This window comes from Zootermopsis nevadensis, unplaced genomic scaffold (assembly GCF_977971745.1).
Source record: "Zootermopsis nevadensis isolate Lab colony 2312 unplaced genomic scaffold, Znev_1.0 Znev_ptg000002l, whole genome shotgun sequence".
NCBI lineage: Eukaryota > Metazoa > Arthropoda > Insecta > Blattodea > Termopsidae > Zootermopsis > Zootermopsis nevadensis.
Genome location: NW_028259134.1, coordinates 23,347,706 through 23,364,835, shown reverse-complemented (window position 1 = coordinate 23,364,835; position 17,130 = coordinate 23,347,706). Strand labels below are relative to the sequence as shown.

The following is a 17,130-nucleotide window of genomic DNA, read 5'->3' as shown; positions in this document are numbered from 1 at the left end:
CATGTTGGGGGGATGGGGTGGGGGGGTGTATAGCTCCTACTAATTCTTGACCTCAACATTAGATGGGGTGAGTGGTCAGCATCACCCCAGCCACCCTTTACCCCCAAGGAAAGGACCCGGTACCCATTTGATAGGAGGCTTGGTGGGTCGGAAAACAGTCTGGATGCAGAGGCTAGAAGAAAAATCTTCTGCCCCCATTGGGGATTAAGTGTATTTTAATTAACATGTAATTTTATGTTCATTTTATTGGTTTTGGAAATGTTCTTGAATGTTTTCAAAACATCACACAGATAAGGAATAGCATCCATATTTCCGTGCATTCAATAAATTCTGAAGTCTGAACAAACATCAGACCATACTTATTACTAGGGTTCGGATGTTCATGACCTAAAAAACCGAGAAATATGCCCCCCAAAAAGGCAAAATATGACCTAATTTGTTATGAAAAAATATTCTCCAAAATTTAAAAAAAGCGTTTTGTATTTCAGTCATGTTATTTATTTACATATGCATGTACAAATATTACATTACTTGATTTCCTAGCAGTTTTAATCAGAAACCTCAGTCGCTTTAAGTTGTAAATGCCTCGTTTTGGATCAGCATCAGACGAGTATACGTGCTCCTATAAAAATAAGAAAATATTTTAAGTAATGGCCTTTCATGCATTTCAAATTCATTAATTACAAATAAATAAATAAAATTTAAAATCTCTTTTCTTGGCAGCATTACAATATATTTATTTATTTATGTCAAATGGCAGGTACATAGAATTTCATCTTTGACCCTTTTTTAACTTGAGAAGCTCCTTTCGACATCACAAATGTTTCATGCATTATCGAAAAGTACAGCGATAGAGGAGTGGTTTACTGTATCGAGGAGGAGTAAGTCACCAGGGCCGTATCACAACGTTGTTGCACATTAAATCGCTTACCAGCTGTAACTTTAACTTCACAAAGTTTACGAAACAGAATTGTTCCATCAGAACTAAAATATTCCTCACTGAAATCTTAATGAAACCTCTTAACTTCGCACTTTCGGCTTCTTAACTAACTGAAGGATTCACTGTTAAGTGTCTGAGAAATGTAGTTTCAAGTAAGAATTTTATCCTTAAAATATGCATTTAACTACAAATATGACCAAAAACATAAAAATGACCTAAATATGCAAAATAAACACAGTCTAATTGTGATTAGTGTTTAATTTCAGTCTAAAATGAAAGTAGAAGCCTCAATAAAAATGTGGCATGTCACGAACATCCTAACCCTACTTATTACCATGATAAATCATTCAGTACAGCCAAAATCAACATCAAGTTTTACATAATGGGGAGTGTCCATATTCCAGCATTGGGTGTTATAAATAGTTCAGTAAGCAGAAGAACTTGAAGCAGTGATACATGCATAATGGAGAGCGTCCATATTCATAAGTATTAAATATATCTCATGAATATGGACGCCCCCTAATATGAAATGCCTTATGTATCTGTAAGACCAAGAGAAAATTATGTGAGTTGTGACAAATTTCATATGCACAGAATTCATTTATATATTTTTCCAGCATAGCAAAAATCTCCAGGATTTGACTCCTCTGTCGTAGAAACGTTGTAACATCCTTTATTGTTGGCATCACATCTTTCTGACTTGTCGTTTCCCTATAGCGTATGGTAACTTGATCCAACTTTGATGTTAATAAATGCACAATGAGTGTGTCCCAATGCTCTTTAGGTTGTCCAAGTGCCTTGAGTGCTCTTAAATGCTTTAAAGTGTCATCTAGCAGCAAGACTTCTGACACGAGTCTGTGCAATAACTCTCTTGTTTTCGAACCTCTCAATTAACATTTGCCAGGCGATGGGATAATTTAAAGTTGTTACTTATAGTGAGTGAACTACCCTTTCTGACTATCCCTTCAGAATTGCCTTTAAGTAATGAAATTTCCGAATGTCTGATAACGACCTATTAATATGAATTAAAGATGTGAATATATCCTTGAATGGCAACCATTCATCATAGTCCCCACTGAAGGATGGCAATTCAACCTTCGGCAGTTTAACTTCTGAACACAGATTCCGATTTATCGGTGAATTGTTTAATGACGTCCGTGCCCTCGTATGTTTGAATTAATTACTGTGCTTCCGCCATAGCTTCAAAATATGCTTCCTCAAATTGTTGCCAGTCATTTGCATGTACTTCGCCATCATCATACATTTCTATTTCTGTTTGAATTGCCTCATAGTCTGTGTAACACTCCTCAGTCTTGGAATGCCGTAACTTGAGCTGCTGTACTCCAATCTCAGCACTGAACGTGCATAAGAATGTACTAAACCTAGTCAAACGCGCCCTGACTAGGCCCCGTTTCTTTATTAATGTTGCTAAAGTAGAATCCTGTGACATAATTCACCTCCTTAGATGCTGTTGCTCGATGTCTGTTATATCCGAAATCCCACGTCTTGTACTTAGTAATACGACATAACATAAAACATGTACCTGGACCAGTAATGTCGTTGCTTGATCGTGCTTGGAATGCAACTTCCAATATCTATTACTTGTAAGCTGTAGACGTATAAGTATACTTGTTGAAACCGAAACTTTCGTGTTTAGATCCTGACCGGAGGACCAAAATGTTCCTTGTATGGGACTATTACTTTATTAAAACAAACTTCAAACTCGTACAGAACTTGCAGAGACCTTTCCTCGACGGAGTGACTAGTGATGAGCGATAAACAGTGACCTGTGATTTTGTCACTGTGATCAGAAAATCACGATCACTGCAGTGATTAAAGGGCTCACTAAACAGTGATCACAGTGATTCTTAATTTCTTATGCATCCTAGCGAAAACACGGTACACTATTTTGACAGCTCAGAGCAGTTCAGAGTCAGATCACAGTGATTATCAGTAATTTCTTATGCATCCTAGTGAGAAAACGGGACACTACAGTATTTTGACAGCTCAGTTCTACTGTCTGTAAATATTAAATAAACAATTTCTATACATTTTGTTTAATTTAAAACAGGGATGCTGATTACCGAGCGTCGGAATAGATTGAGCAGTAAGAAAGCAAAAATGCTTGCTTTTTTGAATTGTAACGTGGGAAATGTTAGTTAATTCTGTTATTTTCTTGCATGCACAGTCATTAACACACACACACACACGTGTATATATATATATATATATATATATATATATATATATATATACGGGGGTAATTAAAATATTGGTTTCTGGTGCCTTAAAATGTATTTATGCTAATGTATTTCCTTGTGTTCAGTTCCCAAAATGGCTGATTGCTTGCAACATACAATATTGTATAGGAAATGTTATATTTTGAAAAGAACAGTAGTTTAAATAAAGTTAGGCATACACCTAACCTAACTGTAAACTTTCATTTTAGATATAAAGTATTAAATACAATATTATTGTAACCAAGTAATTTTATTTTAATTTTTAAATAACCATTATTTCAAATACAACTTACACATTCTGAATTTTCGACATGTTAATTTCTGTAATTTTAACATCAGCTGTACTGTAATCACACGTAAACAGAGCAGCAACAGACAGCCAATCATATTCGCAGTAGCATCACTGTGTACCACCAGTCAACGTTGCCAATGCAGCGATGAGCTGAATCACAGCCGTGACAGAATGCTGAATGCATGCTCGGATCTCGATCACTGTTTCACTGCGTAAGATCATCGTGATTGAGAGTCAGCAATCACAGTCAAACCTGTGTTCACAAAAGAGCAGTTTTAACTCATCACTAGGAGTGACAAGGCAAAAGAACTCCAGTACTGACATTATACAGCGAACAGATGCTAAGGTTACAGTCTTACCAACATTAAAACATCGAACATCAGCTAAGGTCCTGCCAACATGGACACCGAACACACGTTTTTGTTATATCAACCAGTAGCAACCAAAAATTCTCAATTAGGCATGCTTTATGGCGTTATTATTTTTGTGGTAATATTGTAGTTGACTGTATGGGATGTAAATAAATTCTATTCTATCCTATTCCCAAGACACCTACAATGTTGGAGTTTCGTATTTGATGTTAATTTGAAACTTGTCTGTCACGTGTTACACCACCGAATGTTTCGTTCAGATTTTTCTCGTACCTTTACTGAGATACCCAATTCACTACCGAGACCGACCACTTCATTCCACATCCTTACCAATTCACCGTTCACTAATCATCCCATCATTCGGTGTTACATAATCTAAGGTACTCAAAATATCCTTAAACACAACATACCAAATCCCATCTGTAATCAAACCAGAACTTAATTCATGTAATAATTATGAAGGTTCGAGTGTCATACCTAAGAGCAAGCAACTTCAGTTTACGCAAGAGTAGTTCTGTAAAAATTAAATATTCCCTCGTTACTTCCTATCGCTAAACTATACAGAACTTCCAACACGAAAGTCATCTGCTAGTGAATTAATGTCTGAAAGGCACTTAAAACCAGGGTCAGATTTATAAAAAAAAGGGTTACTTCGTATAACACTGGAAATGTTGTATATAATCTTGTACTCAAAGCGACGTCGTTGCCAGTAAATCATGTTTTGCAAAAACCATACTATTCATTATTTCCCTGTATATGTAATGCGGTATTTATAAATTAATTATGTGAGGCAAAAACTATCAACACAGTTGAGATCTTTGTTACAAGTATTATTATTCAGTTTTTACATACAGATATTAACAAAATGTAGGCAAACATCACATATTGTGCTACGTTAACTAATCGTCTTTACAACTTAGTTAACTCCCTGACCAGCATTATGTCTAATGCAGGTTTTTACATGATGAACCAAACACTGATAATCGTAATATTTTTCCTATAGATCAGATCTTCCTGTAATTTTGTTTTCTGTTATGGAAGAGTTCAACACATTTTCCAAAATTTCCAGATAAGAGGTTAAATAAGTACTTCATGTTATAGAATAAAATAGAGTTCAGATTAGTCTAAGGAATTTTCATATGTAAAATATTATTTTTGAGCCACAGTTGAATAATGCTAAGTATTTATCCCAGAATAAATAACTATTGTTCAACTCTTACAGCAAGGGAAACACTCAGATTGATTTTTGTACTCCCAAATTAACCTCGACGTGACAATAATTTTCATTTTTATCAAAATTCTGAATCTGTGAATGTATTGGTTCCATGGCATCATTTTCATGACCCAGTTATACAATTTGAACTTGTCAGTTCACGGATGAATTTTTTTTGGAGTAACATGTCTGCACACCATTCATTCACTGTTCGTTATTCTGTATCTATGGCTATTTCCCGCACTTCACATGTCCTCAGTGTCCGAGTCAGACTCGGCCTCCATGGCCGCCTTGGCTGATTTCTCTGCTTCCTGGAACACTGAGTGGGGCACACGTTCGAAGACCCCTTTTGTCTCGGCTCCCACCCAGCTCAATTCCAATTCAAACTGTTTATCTTTTAGTTCATCATGAACAAGATAGATGCTGAAACAAAATACTGGATTCGTAATTTATGCCGAGAAGTAAATACAAAGATTCATGAATACGTGGAATAATTTTCATGGCAAGAACATTTGAAACTGCACAAAATCCTTCTCAAAGCAATCGCAAAATATGGTACTGACACAGAAGCTCCCAGAAATGGGAATTTTAAGAACTTCGCGTTAGCGTATACTGAATCGTTACATTACACTAAGCCCAAACTAAACTTCACAACTTTTATTTTAAAATAATTTTCATATAATAAAATAGAAAAAAAAAGTATAATTTTGTGCAAAGTAATATATTTATTAACATTTTTGCAAAAACAGATTTTTATCTGCAATAAATGAACATCACAGACACAGAATATGCGAAAAAAAAGTAAAGAAAATATTTGTAAGACGGTGATCTCCACAGAAAAAAAAAAAAACATTCCACTCATCTCTCTCGTTAGCTACTCCAGGCCTAAAGATACTTACATTCTTGCTCCCTCTTTCACCAATTCTTTACACGTCATGTCTGTCAGTTTCAGCTTCTCAATCTCGGTCTTTGCTGCTTGTTTGGCCTTGCCAACTGCACAACCATAATATCCCTGAAGAAAAATATAAACATAACATTCAAAATTTATAACCATTAAACAGCATAAACGTACATTTACTTCAAATAATAAAACAGAGCAGTGTTTTAAAGGTGATCCACCTATCATTTACATGAGAAGTATTACAACTTACATAAGACACCCCTGATGGGTCAATCATGTATATAACGGGCCCATCTGCCTCATAGGCGCCCAACACGACGCTGCAGCCGAACGGCCGCACGGCGCTGTACAAGGTGTAAGCGTGCATGTACATGGACACTCGCTCATTCAGGAATTTCAGAGGGATGTTCGACCCGTACTGCGCGCGATAGTTCATGGCTTCCGTTCTAGCAGTCTCCACTATCTGTCTTGCGTCTGAAATGAGTCCTGACACTGCCTGTAAACAATATGAAAGTCGATAAGAAACTAAAAGTAATTTTTATTTATCTATGGCCGGGCGCCGGGTCTCGGAACAACGTATTATCTTCCAGCGTTTACATATTCACGCATCAAACTTAATGAAGTTTGTGGCTTCTAGTTTTGATTATGCGATAAAGGTCATAGCGTGAGCTCATGACGAGACAGTAAGCTCGTATGTTCAAAGTATAAGTCAGCAGATCACGATTGGAATAATGAGTGATATGGAATGAATCACAGTCAATCAACACGTGCGCTCTGGCTATTCAATAAAGGGACCCTGACTGTGCACAAGATTAGGTAAATTGTTCAAACATAATGACTTAATATTAAATTTCCGTGAAAACTATACATGTTTTATAACCATTGAATAAAAATATATTTCAAATATTTTTATGATTTTCATATTGGTTCATAATTTGTGGTGGTGGTTTGTGGGTCTGCAGAAAATCTCTTCGGTTCTGGCTACGGCCAAGCCCATACCGTAAACGACGGTCATACAAAATCCACCACATGCTACAGGTTCCAGAATGAAACATTCTTGTTCATACTAACCATGCCAACATTTTTGTCAATACTGAATATTCTTTTGTTGGCACCCGGTTCATACAGCTTCGAAGTTATTAACTTCTCCACTGCGAAAACAACTCCATCCTTCCCTCGGAGACCAATAACAGTCCTGTAAGAAATGTGAATGTTAACGTACTTCCGTAATGAGTAATGACTACAGAGATACTGCCAACTTGAAAATGCTTGAACTCAATTTTTATACTGGTCACACAGCAATTCACTGCTGCATAAACACCTTCCCATTATTTTCTTAAATTAAAAGACAATCTGAGACAGGGTTTACAGATATTTAATTTATTGTGAAGTTGGTGTTAACTGCTATCAGATCTAATGATGACCATCATTACCCTTCTGATGGAGGAAGTAAGTTCCTCTAAAATGTCAGATCATACACAGTATTACATCCCAGAAGATAAACATCATCATAATTATCACCATGAGAACCTCACATCTCATCTGCTTTCATATGTTTTGTCCTGGCTGTCTATCACTAATCCTTGCAACACTGCTAAACAAACAAACAAACAAACTAACTAACTAACCTGAGCTGCACAGGATAGAATATAATTTATTTACATTCCATAGATGCTTCATAGGCCTAATTCAATGATGTAGAACAGGTCATAGCACAAATACAATATTTATTTTTCTAGTACAAATGTAAATACATATGGCTATTTACAGATTTTGGAACTACAGCAAAATAATTATAAAGGGAACCATCACCATTATTAATTACATGTATTTATAAATTATTCTACGGAGTAGAAGGAGTGAGATAGGAGATACTTTTTATATCGTGGTTTAAACCCTTTATAGTAGGTGGAAGATTATTGAATAACCTAATTCCAATATAGTAAACTCCTTTTTGATATTTATTGAGGTTAGGATTCGGCACATGAAGGTTGTATCTGTATCTTGTTCTTATGTTGTGGATATCTGAATTTATTTGAAATTTTTCCATGTTATCCACTACAAATGATAATAGTGAGAGCAAGAATTCACTGGGTAGTGGAAGAATATTGAACTTCTTAAACAATTCCCTACACGAGGCTCTCATTTTAATGCCTGCCATTATTGTAATGATCCTCTTTTGAAAGTGAAATACTTTTTTCTGTCTGTTGAATTTCCCCAGAAAATGATTCCATATGACACGATGGAATGGAAGCAAGCAAAATAAACTAATTTTAAAGTTTTTGTTTTCATGAGAGCTGCAACTGTCCTCATGACTGATAAGCTTAGTTTTGGGATAATGCATTGAACATGTGTTTTCAAGTTTAATTTGTTGTCAATTTGTAGGCCAAGAAATTTAGTTGTTTCTATGTCCTTGATTATTTTATCATCATACCCCACATTTAGATTAAAAAAGTATCCGATGATAGAATATCCTTTTCAGGCAAGTTGGCACTAACAATTAAAATACAATAAACCAAAGTACTGACAACTTTTGGTTTGACTGTGGTGTTCTTGGTTGTGATTTCATGTATTCTTGTCTGTGGTCACCAACATTTCATTATAGCAATATGTTCCTTTGGGGCATTGGTAACCTAACCTACAATAAGACATGTTGTCACAACGCAGAAGACCACAAACGTGTGAACTTCACATCTCACATCTGGGTTTATCACGTCTTACAGGCACATAAAATTGCTACTATCTTACCCACTGTTCTCCACAGCTTTATGAGCATATTCTACCTGGAATACTCGACCGTCCGGTGAAAACTGTGATGCTGAGAGATCGTACTGAAACAAAATGATAATTAAAACTAAAATTAAAACAATTTTAAACTGGTCAATACATAACCTCAAAGGTTCACCATTCTGAAATACAATCTTAATGTTTTCATACAAAAATAAACACGCAGGTTAGATATTTCCTTGTTACTTACACCTGTTCCAATAGAACTCATTTTATACGTTATTCCCTTTCGTTCTTAATAAAACTTTCGACAACACTGCACAGCACCAGATGATAAGCAAAATATTTGTCGCATATACCGCAATGGCAGACGGGAGCAGGGTTATCCAATTATTTACTTCCATGGCCTACTGTATTATACAATAAATGTCCCCCACTTCGGAACAGGTCCTTGTGTAGTTAATGGAGGCTATGTTAGAAATTGAGGAATATTCAAAGTTCAATCTTGATAATAGTGGTATGACGTGTATTGAAGGAACACGAAATTAACGTGGCTTTTACATAAAAAAGTGTGGAGTGAAGATAAATTTGTAGGAAAGGATCTGTGTTCCTGATTTAACGAAATGTCATTTATAACTAATTTGACGCACAAATCCTGGACAAGTATGAAGATGCGTTTTAGTAAAAGTAACCCTGGTGAGTTCCTAGAATTTGCTTTAGAAGTCATAAAGCTAAAGAAAGGTGAGGGTGCGTCCTACAATTTTTAACAAAAAATATTCTCTGGCGTCATTATCTGACGGGACTGAACATTTTAAATAAGGGCAAGTGTTGTTTTCTTTATAACCTGTGGAGGAAAGAAATTCTGTTGGTACAAACTGTCTGGATTCCTTATTTTCTTATATATTGCCATAAAACTTTCGAATCCTTCATAATGTTGGGGTTAAAGAAGCCAGCTCAGTGGTTTCTCAAGTCCAAATATTTTTTCTATGAGGCTTATGTGGTCATGATATAGTAAATAAGCAGGTATCACAACAAAATACAATTCTTCCTTATTTTTAATCATCCTGTTTCATGAAAAAGATGTGAATATAAATTACAGAGTGCAGAAATGTTCATAAATTGCTTTGCTTTAGGCTCAATTCTCATGTACTGCATGCCTCACTAATATCATTGTCCTTTTTTTTATCTTTAAGTTTGGAAAATACAAAAATTAAAGTTTAAGAATTATATATGTAACCAGAAAATTTTTAAACATCTAATGTGTGCTGATGCATAAGATTTTAACTCTAGCAAAATTTGACTGATGGATTAGTTAGTAGCCATGTTTATTAATGCAGAAAAGAAGCTGTTTACACCTGGTCCATTGGTCTGTAGCCAGTCTGTAAAGGAGGCAATGCTGCGAGACTTGGGTTCAAGAGATGGAGAATTTATAAATGTAGTAAAACTTGTACGACAAAAACTTCTGGACATAGCAGGTAAATGTTATATTCTTTGTAAGATTTTAGGTTTTCTTGGCAGCAGAGATGATGGTCTTCTGGACTATGATGCTGTGTGCTTTTGTAGTTGGTTAACAAAGTTTCAGTAAAATATATCATCTCCATTTTCAGTGTTAATGTAATATGGTCCTCAGAAAGGTTTAGATTTTGTTATGAATATCATATTCTTATGGCAGGTCCATTTTTAGAATTATGATGGCTGGAAATAAATTTGTTTTTAAGAACTGACGTCAGAACATGGATATATGCAAATTATGAAAATATCCATGTACAAATATTGACCAAAACTTGGTATATGTTTCTTATCTTTATCATTGCATGATGTCTTGATCACCATAATAGTAATCATCTGTGGTGAAGGGAACAGACCAGACCAGACAAACTCCTCATTATTCAGTTTTCTTCACCTTCCTCGTAGGTCCAAATATTCCTCTCAGCACCGTTCTCGAAACCCTCAATGGTGTAGTGGTAGCGTGCTTTCTGCTGGATCCAAGATTTTCAGGTTCAAACCCGGCCGAGAGATTTTTAAGTGTGTTACAGATCTGTAGCACGACTTCCTTCAGAGGTGAAGTAAAGCCAAGCGGTCCCATGTCGTAGATTTACGGAGCATGAAAGAGATGTTTTGTAAGCAAAATTCAGTGGCCATCTCTCACCAATGTCTCTTCTGATTTGCTACTAGAGGGCTTTAGCAGACAAATAAGAAACGAGTAGAAATTGTATGAATTCAGCAGGCTTGTCACCTGCTACTCTGAGGCACTAAAAGCCTAACATGACAAGTTGCCATGAGCAACTGTCCGGAATGGGCCGAGGGCCCAATCCTAGACAGGATGATGATAGTCCTGTATTTCTTTAATCTTTATGATTCTAGATAACAGACAGGAAGACAGAAGGCTATTATCTGCTTGGTAGTATGAATTCCCAGCATTTAATGTGAGGACTGATATCTGAAAGAAAAGGATTTTTAGACCACTTAGTGTTGACAGAAGCAAATTTTACCGGATGTCAGAAGTTTTGCTTGTCATGCGTAATTGTTGTGTTGCAGAAGTTTCTCCTGAAGAATTCACCGCTGTCTTGCTTCAAGGCTGCGGCACTTATGCAGTAGAAGCCGTCTTTCAGACTTGCACTCCGCGTCATGGGGGAAGAGTAAGACGGGTTCACCGCTGAAGATTGGGTGTAAAATGTTATCCAAAGGGATCAATAACTTACACTGTGCGTTACTAACGCATGCGTCATAGTGGGACATGTCTGTGCAGTGGTGGGTGTTCTAGATGTTCAGCTCGTAAGCAAAATAACTGAAGAAAAGAGTAAAACCATGCAGTCTGGTTCAGGGCTCAGGCAGGCACTGACTGTCTATGACAGTCTATTTTTTTATGGTTTTCCTCAGCCCTTCTGGATTAATGGAATTCTGAAAAGGGCTGTAACCGATTACCTCCCCAACCTTTCTAGTTCATTGTATGTCATCTCATCCCATTCAGTACTAATCTCTGTAGTTGATGTAATGTTCATAAATAACAGTGGAAAATAATGCAGGGACAACCAAGAGTTTTGAGAGTCATTAATAAATTGTAGGACACAATTCAGATAGATAATGAATGTCTTTGAAGATGTTCTAGGAAGAACATGGTACTTCCCTTAATGTAAACTTCACTTCATCTGTCCTTCAGAACTTCGGGTTTCAACTATACAAGTTAAATCTACTAGACGTTTAACAAAATCCACTCGACCCATAGTCTTGTATTTTGCTTGATACAGATGTGGTCTCTGTTGGCTCTTGCCATCGCGAGTGGACCACAAACAGACACCGTAATTGACGTGCTTCAGTCATACTTTTGCTGCTACTGCTCTGTGTCGCATGCATGTTTCTAGAGTCCTCTGCACATCTGTCTTTAGTTTTTATCAAATTAGTTACTCTTTTATTTGCAGTCTAAATAATCAAACGTTGAAACACCTCGCCCTAAAGGTTGCTTTGAGCATGTTGTCAGTAGTCAAGGTACATATTTTTTGCAGACCTCGTTTGGCTTCGAGGCCGACAGTCGGTCGACCTGGCGTAAACTATTAAAAGTCTGATCCACTTAATAACTTTTTTATTACCTCATGCTTAGAGTACGCCACTGTGAATAAGTGCATGTGTGGAGTAGTTGGTACTTGTGAGTGGCTCTGCTCATGACTGAATAATATAAAGCGTAATTTGAAACGTCCGTTTGCATCTGAGATAATGAACTTATTGAAGTTTATGCAGATGATTTCACCCTGGAAAAGGGACTGATGTTTTTTCATGAGGGAATCATATCAGTAGTTAAGAGGGTGATGTTTGTTGTTGACAGAATCTCATGTGTGTGTGATATTCTGAATGTGCGTGCCCTGGTCGAAGTGGTGGTGACACAGAGGATAGCTTTTAGATTGCGTGGTAATTTTGGCGTGAGATTTCATTGCATGTGTGTGGGACAAGAAGATTTTAAAACTGATAGTTGGTAATGATGATGGGATTATTGCGGTGAATTTGTAATGTCAAATAATGTAATGGTGGGACCTCAAAATGATTTTATTGCATGTTCATTCAAAACCGTAATGGGAACTTGATATTTTTCCTACGTGCCAATAAGTACGTTTCTCAGGCGCATGTTATTCTATAATGTGTTATCTACATAACTGAAAAGTTTTGTTGTTGGGATGGTAACTTGTTCCGATGTACATGGTACATGGTTCGTGAGTGTCTGTCCATGACCTCTGTAACATTTCCTTCTGCCTTTACATGTTTTTGCCAATGGTTGTGCTAGTCTCGAAGGCCTTTCCCTGAATGTCCTTAAGTGTCACCGCCGTAGCCTCATTCATCCCTCTGCTCGATGGACCGAGCATCCGTTCAACAGGCCTCTCATTCCTGGCAATGCCAATTGGTATGCGGAAGTGGTCGGAACTCCTGCTTGGTCCTTGACAAGGGAGGAAATTGCGATAAGTGGGTCCCCCATTCCTTTGGCGTGGTGCGTCCTCAGGTTGTAGATTGAGGTGGTAGCCTTTAAATGTGTAGTTAATTGTGAATATATTGAATAAACAGTAGGAAGACAGCTGACAGAGGGTGGTCATTCAGCTTTGGGATTGGAGGGGGGCTAAGGATGCCTCGCCTTAAAGCTGGCTTTTTGGAAAATGTCAGGTTAGGTTGTCAGACTTCTGGGTGTCTGTAGACTCACTAATGAATGTTTGGGTTTGATAAAATGCATGTGATTTTTTGATTCGCTGAGTAACTATTAGCTTATGAAGAGGACTGTCTTCCATGTTAGACTTTTATGTCTAAACATGTTTGGCTCTGATGATGTAATCAACACCTGAGTAGCGTTCAGATCCAAGAGGCATCGTAATCGCCCACTTGGAATTAAAATTTAAAAATGAGTGTGTGTGTGAAATTATATAAGATATCAGACACATTCATTTTCCAAGAATATGATGTTTGTAACATGGGTGCACCTTCCCATTTCTGAAGGTTGCAATCACTGATCGCAAAATTCTGCGTACTCTCTTCCTCAGAAGAAACTTGAAAAAGGAGATAACAAAAAGGGGCCGTGTTTAACACAAGTCATTGAAATGAAGCACTAAAAAAACTACTTGCTTATTGTTCCATTTGCATTTAGGCTCTGATTCTTGCGAATGGCGCATATGGCAAGAGAATGAAAAAGATCTGTGATACCTGTGGTATTCCCTCTGACATGTTTGAATTCCCTGAAGATGGCATAGTGGATGTGGCAAAGGTGAGTTACCCGTGTAGAGCAATCTTTTCTTTTAACTGTTTATTTACGTAATATCAGTCGTGTGTGCTCATTTTCGTTTCAAACATTTTATCAGATTGTTTTCATAAAGGTCCATCCCAAAAAGTAAAAGAAGAACCAAGTGACCAAATGCCCCGTCGTCAAAATTTTAGTCCCATAACGTACGATCACTCTTCCTGTGGTGCTTCATGCGGTATGTCTTCAGGTGAAGGAGCTGCTGGAGAAGGGGGTGCAGTATGCTTTGGTAGCAGTGGTGCACTGTGAAACAAGCACAGGTAGCATCAACCCTGTCGAAGCGCTGGGCCAGACCATCAAGCAGTACCAGCCGCAAGCCGCTTACCTTGTGGACGCCATGAGCAGCTTCGGCGCTGTGCCAGTAAAGATTCAGAATGGGCAGATAGACTACGTGGTTAGCTCAGCCAACAAATGTCTTCAGGGCGTTCCTGGTTTCTCGTATGTCATAGCCAGGAAGTCCGAGCTCTTTAAGTGCAGAGGTACGACCCCAGCCTCGCTTTTGAAATATTTTAAGGTTGTCAGGAAAGTCTTCGTCTAAACTGATTTATCTTTCTTCAGGTAATTCTCGCAGTCTTAGTTTGGACCTGGCGGATCAGTATGAAGGATTTGAGGGCAACGGACAGTTTCGTTTCACCCCTCCAACACACACCCTGCTTGGATTTCTTCAGGCGCTGCAGGAGTTTCAGGAAGAAGGGGGTGTTAATGGAAGAGCCAAGAGGTGAGACTCGGCATTTCGGACTCCTACAGGGAGATCCAATTGTGATGAGTAGAACGTCGTTCATCAGCTTCTGGTTGCTAGGATACCATTGGTTTTTACTAATTTATGGATTATTTAATTATTCTATCAGAAGCTTATGTTATGTACCATCAAATGAGTTAAATTGCAGGCTTTTGTAATCACATTCATGAATATTTGATTTCCATGACAACTGGGAATTTCTTGAGCAGCAAAAGAGGAATTGCTGGCAGTGCAAGGAGTTTGTGGGCGTAAATGTTAGGGTACTGATAATGTACGTGTTCAAAATATATCACGTAGTAGGGCCGCGCTCTTTCAGGTACAAGCAGAACTGCACGGTGCTGCAGAGAGGAATGGAAGAACTTGGCTTCTGTAAGTTGCTGTCTAGAGATTGCGGAGGCTATATCATCACGACGTACCACTATCCTAACCACCCCAACTTTAACTTTGAGGAATTCTACTGTAAGCTGTGTCAGCTCGGTGGGTTACACGTCCAGTACGAGTTATAAGCAAATAGTGTCTGGGAGATGGGTCTCAAGTTTTGGTTTTGGCTTCGCTGGATGTTGCATATTCCATGTATCATCCTCCTTTCTTTTGTTTTTCGTTTTATTTATTTATTTATTTTATTTTTGTAAAATGTGGCTTCAAAACAAATTAAATTACTGGGCATTCATCATTAACTATTAATATCTTGTTCCGTTAAGACATAAATGAAGTTCAAGGTGGGATGGATCGTAATAAAATGCTATTGTTTCCAGGTCAGTTAATATACCCTGGCAAACTCTCGAATGCCAACTGCTTCAGAATCGGTAACATCGGTGACCTATATCCGAGCGACATGAAGTATTTGCTCAAGTGTATAGGTAAAGTGCTGGACGCAATGGACGTGCCTGTACCTGTGCCCGTGCCCGCACCCATTTGCCTGTGTGTGGCGTGACTTCAGGTTATCCTTTTGTAGGTAATCGCTGTAACGTGCTTGTATGCTTATGAAACAAAGTGAGAAACATTTTTTTAATCAGACGTACCTGTCCTTGAATACCATCCTTCCATTATAATCTTCATTCCTTACCATCATAAATTTGAAGATGGGTGTCCTTGAGAATTTGGCTTTCGTTGGGGTAATTTTTAACTTAAATAAATGACTGCAAGAGATATGTAGGAATGTTTTAGGGGTGTCAATTGATAACAAAATTTCGTGTTTGATGTTGCAGGTGGTCAGATTGATTTGGAATCATTGTCAGTTTAGAAAAAATTTAATTTTTCCAGCACATGATTACTTTAGTACTATTTTATCACTGCTTGCATTAAAAATTATCTTACATAAATATACGTTGCAATGTGAACTTCTGCTTCTAATTAAAACATTATGTGTACGTGTTGACAAAAAGAGGTTATGTTTTATGGATGACTGCTTTTCCGTCACCATTGCTCACAAGAAAATTAAATATATGTTGTTTTTAATGTTATTATTTGTAGTATTAAAGACGTTCATTCTTTATCCAATATTAAATGTTTTCTACTTACTGCAGTATTTCTTTATACATTTTAAAAGTACAAAGTGATATATAATACTAAATTTATATGGATATTTAATATTTTATATAATATCGTAAATCAATTCACATCCCTAGTATGTATATATTTAAACTTGGTGATAGATAATATATTGTTTTACGTAGCAGATAAATATATCACATATGGTCCAAGTAGTATAGGCTGCTATGTTATTTAGTACTCTGAGCAAATAACAGATGGCATTCGCTTGCTAGTTTGCTTTTCGTAGACCGCACGTAACAATTTTCCTTTGTGGAACTTGGTTGTTTTTTTACGATTGTTATAATTTGTAAGATTACTGAAAGATATTTTACATATGTAAACTACATAATAATGTGACCATACTTATAAATGTTAGTTAAACAGGTCAATTCCATTGATTTTGGTAATGTAGACCCACGGCACTGAACAAATTGCCAACCCCTGCTATGTAAAATGACGGTGAAGATAAACATCACTATTTTTGGAAAATGAAACATCAAGAGAAATATACTGAGGCAATTTGTTTTAATTTTCCTTTCAGGCTATATGTTACCGTGTTGTTAAATTTACGTTTGTTACATTTTATGTGCAATACTTATAGATTGCTTCACTTGAAAGTCCATTGTTATGTATACGCGTAGCATACATTTCGGTCGCTTGCCCAGAGGCCCCTTTTATTTTGTCATATTTTGACGAAAGTTGGATCGTTTCTAAAAATTTTAGTAAAACTCCCCAATATATGATTGCCAGCTGCCACTCCTGACTGTTCTACGTTGTCGGCTCCATTAGAAATGCCCGTCCAGATCTGCGACTTCGTGTTTCCAAATCTTTCTGCCTACGGCATTTTCAAGTAAAACATTAGAAGAGACGTGGGAGAAGGAGAAATTATGGGAAGGTATTAAGAA

At 37.1% G+C, this 17,130-nt stretch overlaps 2 protein-coding genes and 1 long non-coding RNA gene across 5 annotated transcripts; 1 reads left to right on the top strand and 2 right to left on the bottom strand.

Moving 5' to 3' along the window:
* Window positions 1-475: 475 nt before the first annotated feature.
* On the bottom strand, window positions 476-4,090 carry LOC147875128 (uncharacterized). The gene is made up of 2 exons (XR_015536666.1): window positions 3,474-4,090; window positions 476-622 (listed from the first exon to the last, which is right to left on the bottom strand). It is a non-coding gene; the product is annotated as an uncharacterized LOC147875128 (long non-coding RNA).
* Window positions 4,091-4,658: 568 nt separating this feature from the next.
* Window positions 4,659-9,093, bottom strand: Prosalpha7 (proteasome alpha7 subunit). Its single transcript, XM_022085392.2, has 6 exons — window positions 8,935-9,093; window positions 8,706-8,788; window positions 7,029-7,152; window positions 6,208-6,453; window positions 5,956-6,068; window positions 4,659-5,479 (listed from the first exon to the last, which is right to left on the bottom strand). The coding sequence occupies exons 1-6, from the start codon at window positions 8,953-8,955 to the stop codon at window positions 5,302-5,304; spliced, it is 765 nt and encodes a 254-aa protein (XP_021941084.2). The 5' UTR covers window positions 8,956-9,093; the 3' UTR covers window positions 4,659-5,301.
* Window positions 9,094-9,130: 37 nt separating this feature from the next.
* Window positions 9,131-16,739, top strand: Agxt (Alanine-glyoxylate aminotransferase). Of its 3 annotated transcripts, XM_022085390.2 has the most exons (8): window positions 9,135-9,380; window positions 10,022-10,159; window positions 11,223-11,323; window positions 13,804-13,920; window positions 14,144-14,432; window positions 14,512-14,671; window positions 15,009-15,169; window positions 15,448-16,739. In XM_022085390.2, the coding sequence occupies exons 1-8, from the start codon at window positions 9,308-9,310 to the stop codon at window positions 15,624-15,626; spliced, it is 1,218 nt and encodes a 405-aa protein (XP_021941082.2). In that variant the 5' UTR covers window positions 9,135-9,307; the 3' UTR covers window positions 15,627-16,739. The 3 variants fall into 3 exon arrangements, with proteins under 3 accessions (XP_087210457.1, XP_021941082.2, XP_021941083.2); XM_087354331.1 differs by lacking the exon at window positions 15,009-15,169 and having other exon boundaries at window positions 9,131-9,380; XM_022085391.2 differs by lacking the exon at window positions 13,804-13,920.
* Window positions 16,740-17,130: the final 391 nt, after the last annotated feature.